Source organism: Coffea eugenioides, chromosome 8 (assembly GCF_003713205.1).
Source record: "Coffea eugenioides isolate CCC68of chromosome 8, Ceug_1.0, whole genome shotgun sequence".
Taxonomy (NCBI): domain Eukaryota; kingdom Viridiplantae; phylum Streptophyta; class Magnoliopsida; order Gentianales; family Rubiaceae; genus Coffea; species Coffea eugenioides.
Window position 1 is genome coordinate 44,242,307 of NC_040042.1, and position 9,555 is coordinate 44,251,861.

Here is a 9,555-nt window from a genome sequence, read left to right on the forward strand (position 1 = left end):
CAAAAGAACGGTTCCAGCCATGCCAGTAAATCAATCGAGGAAAGAGAACTTGATTCTTTAGTCATTTTTTTCTATGGGAATTAAGGATGAAATTAGCTGTGATATAGATGATGGAAGCACATATAAGAATAAGAATCAAACCGCCAATTCAGGCATATCTACTTCTTCTTTTGCCTATTTGGTACTTCTCTCGTTTTTACTCCTTGAATGATTATTTGCAACATCACATAATTCATGTTGAAGGTGCATATTGAAAACCCCCATCCCAGCCTTTAGCCTTGTTTGGAAAAGGATTTTCTACTAAAAAATTTCTACGTTTTTCGTAAATATATTTTTCAATCACCTTTTTATTTCACATATATCAAATCATTACAGTACATTTTATATAAAAAAAAAAAAAAAAACTTTAGAAAATTGCAATCCAAACCTTTGATATTAGTTGGGTTTGATTCATCTAATCAGAGGCAGCAAATAATTTGCCCGGTAGTAGTACTTTAACTTTCAACCACTAATTATTTTAGCCGAACTCAAGCAATTATTGCTTTGACCATCATCGATATAAATTCTGAACTTATGTATTATGATCAAATTCTAATACTGGGTATAAACTACTACCATAAACTATGAGTACGGCATTTTTCGTGACATATGTGTGGCTTGCTGATTGAGTTTGTGGCGAGAAGTTAAGCTAAAATAATGTGACCTAAGGTCAGAGCTCCAGCTCTTTCAGATCGTAGGAGCCTTGATCAGTTGCATATGGGGCATAGTTTGAAAGGCTAAGACCATTTTGAAGAAAACGCATTTTTAATTAGCAGATAGCAACAACGCAGGGGACAAAGGTTTTGAAGGATACCACGTTCATATTATTTAACGACCTTTTGCCTGCTGTTTTTTAATTGATGGAGTAGCTGTTGAGGATAATGTAAACCATTGCAAGATTCTTGAAAAGTATGCAAGGCTCGTAATAAGTCCACAGGTATAAAACTAATTGGGACGAGACAAGTAAGTAGAAGTTGACAGAAACTAGCATTTTCAAGATTCCACTTGCAAGATATGATGATAAGGACCTAAGGAGTAGAGGCAGATTAATTCAGCTTGGACTCTTTTTGGTTAAAAATCATAATTAAGCAAGTAAAGTAGATATTGAAATCAAGTGGTTTAACCAGTATATGGTCTCATGTGATTCTCAAAAAATGACAGGATTTACGAAACGACACAAGAATAATGACAAACTATCAAATTATATCCAATTAATCTCCGAGAATGCTCTTGTTTTCTTCTATTTATTTTTCTCCTGCTGGTGCCTGCCCTTGATCCCCGTTGCGTATGCAATTAATGTGGTAATATACGCTTTCTTTGCTTTGAAGAAGCCCGAGTCAGGAACCTCCAGTAAGCCCCTAGTTTGAAACACACACACACATATATATGTATATATGTATCTCTTTGAAACACACACACTGGAAAGGAAATTTTTAAACGGTAGCCAAGTAGGGAATAAGGAGAATGGGGTCTAGATCTCTAGAAGAAGAACATAATTTAAAGCCATTTGCAATATTAGATAGTATGTATATGGTATCCAAAGCAGTTGGTGGGGTTTGGTAGTGATATATATATATCATATATGTATAAAAAGGGCCGAATTGTATACACTACAAATTTCATTATATATAGTTGACTTGTGCAATTTCCACGAAGAAGAGTAGTGGCAGAGAAGAAGCTAAGTTACAAATAAGTAATTTGATTTCGAAGAAGAGTAGTGGCAGAGAAGAAGCTAAGTTACAAATAAGTAATTTGATTTCGAAGAAGAAGCTAAGTTACAATAGTTATGTCACCATAAAAGGCTTCTAGCTAGTAGCTTGGTGATGCATGCCAATGACGGTCCTCCATTAAAATGCCCCTAAAGAGGGGGTTGACAAGTAGGGCACTCATTAATCATCTCATATGTTGGGCGGCAATTGAATTTTATGATGAAACAAATCAATTGGAATATTGGGTTCTCATTTTGTTCCTAATACGTTCCTTTCCTTTCCACGAGTACAAACTGTGGAACTTTTGTTGGGTTCTCAAATTATTCCTCCAATTTTTAAGGATCGCTTATTGTCCCTCGAATCTTTTATGGCATTTATTCTCTCTGCCATTCTTCAGTGTCATCTCTCTTTAGTTAACAAAGTACTTATAGTTCATTTGTGCGAAAGCTAATATTAAAATATACAGTAGTATCATGTTTAATTTGGAAGGATATTAACAAGTTAACATTCAAACAAAAAAACTTGGTAAGTATCGTTAACTACTCTAACCATTTATATATATATATATATATAATGAACTCTAAATCAATAGGCAAAGTAAATTTTTTTTACTGTTGGGTAAATGGATGAGCAAACCGGCAGTCCCTCTAGCTAGGATAAGTTTAGCCATGAAATTAAACTAAGAGTGAAAAATGCCCTTCTAGTTCTAACATATAATCACCAGTACTTTTGCATTGGACATCATCAATCTCAAACTATCTGCTGCAAAGGGCTTTGAAAAGCAGAGCCATGCCAACTCAGCCGCATGCAGCAGCACGACTTTCCCTGCAGGAGTTGCTAGTCAATGGAATACTCCTTCCCCACGCGGACGCGGCTCATGTATCATGTAGTAGGCGGTAGCCAAATCAAATGCATGTCTTTTTTCGTTGATCTTCTTCTTCTCTTGCATGCTTCATGCACGTCTAGGCATAATGGAATCTATTCCTACCCCTATTTTCAATATAAAACGAATGAATAATTTAATTATACAATTCTTTTGATCAAGATTAGCCACTGTATGGTGATTTATGATTAATCCTTCAGTTTTTTTTTTTTATGTTCGAATTGAAAATCACCAGCACGGCGTGCTTGGGTTTTTTTTTCGGTTTTCATGAACCTTGTCATTTGGTAAGCGAGACATGATTTATATTTGCAGGACAAAGACTGCAGAAATTTTAAAAAAAAAAAAAATGATAGAAAAGAAAGATATTAATTGCGGCCCCTGGTTTAGCTTTCGCAGGCCTACCACGGCTAAGAAAAGACCATTAATTTGTGTCGGTCAAATTACAGGGATTTATTTATGTACTAACAGCCTAAGTTTCAGCTTAAATGAGGCAGAAATTAAATCCAATTAGCAGGAGGATGCATGTAGAAACTGAAAGATCAATAAACTAATGCTCCTTTTATGGAATGGACAACTGACTGTCGGGAGTCATGGCGTTTCTCTGGCGTGTGGTTTTGTCAACAAATTTCTTTATTTACTTTTCAAACAAAGGAAACAAAGACAACTGGCCGTCTGTCTTCAGTCTTATGCCTCCCTTTGACCACCAACCCTTCATTCATTTCATACCAAATCTTTTTTAATCGTTTGTGAATCAGTTTTGCATTTGGAAAATTCTGAGGTGATTAGAGCTGGTCAACTAATCAATAGATACAAGAAGACAAATCACGAGCTCAAATCAGCCTTTGAGAATCATTTTCTGATTTCCAAGACAAGAATACCCGTTCCTGGGGGCTAGGAGTCCAACCCGGTCCAATGGGAGCTTACTTATTGAGCTAGTTGATTGCCGCTTTAGACAAGTTGGATCATGATTTCATCAACCGATTTAAGGAAATTATCCCAAATTTTTTTACTCTCCGGTTGAAAATTTTCTAGTACTTTGTGTGTCCTTAGGTGTTAGTCCAATAACACACTGTACGATTTTGTTAGTGTGGTGGCATTCTTCTAATCTCAAGGTGTACGTGGATTTGTGCTTCGTAGTTTCATTCCGTCAAAAATAATATATAGAAAGATGTAAAATGTGAGAGGACAAAAAGGCTAAGAGGTGGTGGAGAGAAATGGTGATACCCCAATTTTAGGGGTATAAACAAATCGAACACTTTAGTGTTTAAATTTATTTGATTATTTTAATGAATTTAAAATTTTGTTTAAATTTAACTTATTTATTTATCGAATCAAATTTGGACAAGTTTTTTTAATTATATTTAAATATTATCGAACATAAAATGCTATTCAAATTTAATTAGTCTACGATCTAAACTCGAGTCAGATCTTGCAAATCTGAATTTAATTGAAATATTGGATAGTTTGATTTATCTTTCGGTCTCACCTAATTTATTGTGTCAACAAAAATCTAAGAAACATCACTACTCTTTCGATTTGACTTGCACTTGCAAGCGGGTATTTATATATCAATTTTGAAATTGAAACTATTACCGCAAATTGTTTCAATTAACATGTTAGTTAGTGGCTTTGAATACTTTATTTTACTTTTAGTAGTATTACATTTTCTATTACGCCATACATATGAGATGATACATGTACTTTCACCTTTTATATACTAGCATTTAGTGGAAATCAAATAAAAAAACCATTTTGATGAAAATAGACCTTAACTCCATGATAATTTTTTATCCAAAAGAAGAAGTCTAAACTAAAACAAAGCGCGTAATCAACTTGGAAGGCAGAAAGAGTACACTACTACTAGTACTATTTTTCTGGAAACTTCAAACGACAGCCGCCCACGCCTAACCTTTGAAAATGGGAAAACAAAGTGTATGTTCCCCTTTTGCAACGCAATGCACCTACAAGACCCAACCATACGAATAAGTTTGCAGTGGGAATTTAGGGGTCAAAAACTAACCATGCATAAAATCAAAGAACTACGCTCAAAATCTACAATGGATACTACACTCAGATTCAAAAGTGCAGCTCCCAATGACAATTATACGGCAGAAATATTTGAATATCACCTCCATGATAGCTTTCTTTCATTTTCACCACTTTCAACAGCCTAGTATCATGGAAGTCTGCGACTGTAATTGTCACAATGTGGGGCAAGTTTCTTCCATTCTTTCAGTTTTTTTTATACATTATTGTCAATGTACACTTTTTTTTTTTTTTATATATTAACAAGTTTAAATCATTACCATATAATATGAATTTGAATTTAAAATTTAAATATGTAACATAGATATATAACTGTTAATGTAAAAAATTTACTACACTGTTAGTATATCCTTAAGTCTGTAAAATATAGAATTTATCCATTTTAGTTCCTAAATTATAACATCTATTCCAAATTAGTACCTAAAGCAACCCCATTTAGACATAAAATCTGTCTCACTTCCTGAATGATGTTATTTGAGTTTGACAAATTTTATAATTTAGAGACAAAAGCTGCCCATTTTGAAGTTTAAGGACTAAAGTAAAATTTAGGTATGGTAAAAGGATATAAAGTGAAATTAATCCCAATCAAAATCATCATCAGAAAGCACATCGTGCGATGGACCATTTGACAAACTTTTGATGCATTGAATCTGCGGCGTTTGGGATTAAGAATCTGCGGCGTTGGACCTGGACCAGATTTTCTTCACACAAATTAATGACAAAAACAAAGATGTTTCCCTCGAAACCAACTGAATTGGTCGCGCTACGAAAAGAAACAGATGTGTAGAAAAAACGAAGTCAACAATTAGAGCTGATAATTAATACTTCTACTACAGTAGTAGTTTTTCTTTAAACAAAGAAGATAAGTAGCGGTTATGTACAAATGTGAGCTCTAATCAAATCTCTCTCTCTCTATCTCTACCAGCAGTGACACCACCTAATCTTTCTTCTCTATCAACCCTTTACCGCCGGCAATCAACCCACCCACCAACAACTTTTACTTTTGTCTTCCTCTGTTTTTTCCCATCCATCACCCCTATTTAAAATTCAAATTCTAACCCCATCTTCAAATCCAAGCTATGGACTATGAAGTATGAACAAATTGAAACAGTGGAGGAGATGGCCCCCACTGTTTCATCATCCATCCAACCATATGCGTATATATATGCGGCTGTCTACCTGTTCAACCAACCAAACCACCACCAACTATAACACCTACTGATATCCAATTACCAAATAAGTAGAGTACCCATTTCCTTCTTTTTCCATATGTACACAAGCCCCCATAATATCCCCCTTGGGGGCTATTATCCTCTGGGCAATTCTTGATTTCCCAAGCAAAGTATATAAGTATATATGCCAACAGGGGGACTGGGGACATCCCCCTGCCAAATTGTTGCCTTTCGTAGAAGGCTCTCGTCCTTTCTCAAGTTTTCAAGAATATGATCTGATCAACCCCAAATTGTATAGATTCCTCATAACTAAGCTCCCCAGTGATAACATGGCCCCACCTACACCAACGGTGGGCTCATCCTTTTCCTCGGCCTTCTGATGATAGATCAGCGGCAGTTCCTTCACTTTCAAGTCATTCAATCCGATTTTTTGTCGAACCCCCTCGATAATCTTGGAATCGGCAGCATTCCCAGCTGCATCTGTTACGTAGAATACGTTCAGGGCAGTGTCCCCTGTTGTGGAGATCTCAGCTCTTGTCACGTTAAGACCGTTTTCTCGGAAGGTTCGTGTTACATCGGCCAATAGGCCTGCCCTGTCGCTTGTACACAGCTCTAACCTTACACCCTGTCAACAAAGAAAAATTGGCACATAGTAACTGTTAAGACTTCTTCTTCCAAAGAAAGAGACCAAAATAATACCTACTTACTCCCCAGTTTTTTATTCCTTTCACACACACACACACAAAAAAAGAGGACAGATACCTGAGACGCCCTTCTTTCAATTGACGCTTGTAAACAGAGAATCACTCGTTGCTTTTCAGCTTCTGAACTAATGGGGGTTCCATCAGTGTGCTTAATAAAGAATTCCTACAACCATCCATTTTTTATCAAGATTAAGCAAAACTAATACTAACAAACAGCTTGGAGAGAGTCTCAAAAGCTTAGTGAAGAATATATATATATATATACCATGCACGCCCTGTCTGCAGCAGTGTTAATGGTGGCATGAAACACAACATATTGCATGTCTGTCAAGGTGCAAACAACGTCGAACAGAAGCTTCATCCGATCCTTGCACTGAACATTTACAACAGAGTATCCCCTCTCCAAACAATTCTGAACTAAAACCACCAGAGAATCATTGCTTTTGCTAATTATCGGCTTCCTCTCGTAATCACGATCAGCAAACATCATTTGATGAAGCCTCCTCTCTGTATGAGTAACAGACATGGAAATCGATGTTTTGGCACTCTTGATATCATTATCACCCTTCAAAACATTCCTTAACCGGGCTTCTATCCGATTGATTTTCCGACAATCCTCAATTTGGGACCCCGAATCACAGTCTTTAACGTGAATTAGTGACGCAATTCGTCCATTATGCGTCCACACCTTAGATTCCACCACATTGCACTGCAAATCAGCTAGCACCGCGAAAACCTCAGATAATAGCCCAACTCGGTCAGTTCCGGTTAATTCCAGTGCAGTTAAGCCCTCAATGGATCTTGAACTCGTATAATGAATTGTCCCGAGTGACTATACCAAACATACCAAATCAGTAAATCCCACGAATTGGCTTACGAATATTACCAAAGAAACAAAAAAAAAGCAACTAAATGGTAATAAATGCAATTAGGATGAATTGAAGATGAGAATAGCTAATTTTATGTACCTGTTCAATGTAATTGATGACGCTTTCGTCGGTTAATTTGTTGCCGTTTAAATCAGTCACATGAAAAACTGCAAAACAGAAACGAAACGCCACAATCAGCAAAAGGGCTAATAACGAAACTACCGTCCCCAAAGAACGGTAACGTAAGCTAAAAGGCCGGCGCGTTTTAACAGAAACCTTTAAAAAAAAAAAGACAAAAAAAGTGCTTACCGTCCATGAACCACTGACCATCGGAAGAAATGTAGGCTTTCTTAATTGAAAGATTCAGATCGGTCAAAACTTGTACTGCTTCCAGAAGAATGCCGTGTCTTCGAGCGCTGTCAATCTAGGAAGAAAGCAAAAAAGGAGAAACAAATCAATCAAAATTACTAATATTTAGATGAATATTAAGGAAAACTTGAGTCAAATCATTAGAAGCCCAGAAGAGTATAAGCCGACTTTACCGTAACGCGTGTTGCATTAGAACAGCCGGCATTGTCAATCATGGCCCTGTGGGAAAAAAAAAAAAACAGAATTGGTGGGGAAAACAAGTCAGAATTGGTGAAGACGTAAGAGACTTTAAATTGAAATTTCAAACTTTCGAATTCTTGAACATTTCAAATAGGGATTTTTCCAGCCAGTTTTTCCACGTCCTCGAAGAGGAGTCAAGCGTGGGAATGGAGTGACTTAAAAGGTAAGGAATGTGAGCACAAGTGCCAAATTAAAAAAAGAAAAAGAAAAAGAAACTATAGTGATGAAATTAGTCAACAATAAGGAAGTTCTAAAAATTCGTGGAGATGTATGATTTGATTTTGTGAATATGTTGTACAAGAGCTGGATTAAGGAAACTTCCATAGGAAGATCTGAATATTTTTGAGGTTAGAAATCACAACAAGTTTGGAGTGAATATTCGGAAAAATGGAAAGGAAAATATTTGCAGAAGTTTCCGTTTTTTGTTTTTTCTTCTCCAAAAAATTCTTTCCGCAGTAGCAGGGAAACCCAGAAAACAGAGGAATGAACCGACGAAAAATTCACCAAAATCTTCAAGAAATTGATGAATAAGGCTTCATTGTTTTACTCAAAAATGGACTATTCAAGCAAAACTCGGATGAAGAATCGAAGCAAAATCCGGAAAAGTAGACCCAAAAACCAACAAACAAGTGAAGAAGAAACAGAGGAGAGCAAAGTTAGTAGCATACCTAGGAGTATTCATACGAATCACAAGCTTTTGATATTCATCTAAATAAGAAGGCCACTCCATAATTTCTTTCTCAGTAACCCTTCAAAGATTTCTCCTGTTTCTTGATTCTTCTTCAGCTATAAAAACCCAACAAAAAAACACACGGCTCTAATTGACGAACTTCACAAAGAAACTCAGAACTTAATATATTCTTCGTTTCACATAGTCCCAATCGCCATTAACAACAAACAATAGATAGCTGTTCTTCTTCTTCTTCTTGGGTGAAAACACACACCAAAACGAGCCTTACTTTCTTTGGTAAGAGAATACTACCATGTGTAGCTCTGTAATGTAAGCTCTGGTGTTGTCTCTCTACAAAATCTACTCTCTCTCTCTCTCTCTCTCTTTCTCTCTCTCTCTTTTTCTTTCTCTAGCAGCGCAAAGCACGCTTTGTGGTTATGTGCTTTACCCTGTCTCACTGACTCGCCTATTTATATATTCTTTAGTTTATTTACTAATAATTGTTTTCTTTTTATTTTTGGTTGATTTATCATATTTTATTGATGAATTTTGAGACCACGCCTCTACGCAAAGGGTGGTAGCGTCACATGCGTGACTCGTGCTGCCCCAAGTGCCTGCCCGACTTGACCTACATTTGATTTTTCACTTTTTCTCTTTTATTTTCTTCCCTTTCAAAGAGCCATTTATGATATTTGTTGGTATGTAAAATCATTGGTATACTTCGAACCCAAATATTCATACAAAAATCTCCTATGTTTTAAATGGGATATAAAATCTTTAACCTGAAATTTCATATACAAAGTAGTGTAACATGACCGTAATGTTAGAATTCCCTATGATGTAACATTTAATTT

At 36.1% G+C, this 9,555-nt stretch overlaps 1 protein-coding gene across 1 annotated transcript; it reads right to left on the reverse strand.

The window, feature by feature from the left end:
• Positions 1-5,482: 5,482 nt before the first annotated feature.
• On the reverse strand, positions 5,483-9,123 carry LOC113781672 (ACT domain-containing protein ACR8). Its single transcript, XM_027327643.1, has 7 exons — positions 8,700-9,123; positions 7,965-8,010; positions 7,732-7,846; positions 7,522-7,589; positions 6,819-7,385; positions 6,612-6,716; positions 5,483-6,474 (listed from the first exon to the last, which is right to left on the reverse strand). Exons 1-7 carry the CDS (start codon positions 8,759-8,761, stop codon positions 6,112-6,114), a joined length of 1,326 nt encoding a protein of 441 aa, XP_027183444.1. The 5' UTR covers positions 8,762-9,123; the 3' UTR covers positions 5,483-6,111.
• Between the last annotated feature and the right edge of the window lie 432 nt (positions 9,124-9,555).

Coding starts and splice junctions, on each gene's coding strand:
- LOC113781672 (XM_027327643.1), bottom strand. CDS start 8,761: ATGGAGTGGCCTTCTTATTTAGATGAATATCAAAAGCTTGTGATTCGT. Junction 7,590..7,731: donor TGGTCAGTGGTTCATGGACG/GTAAGCACTTTT, acceptor TCTGTTTTGCAG/TTTTTCATGTGACTGATTTA. Junction 6,717..6,818: donor CTGCAGACAGGGCGTGCATG/GTATATATATAT, acceptor GGATGGTTGTAG/GAATTCTTTATTAAGCACAC.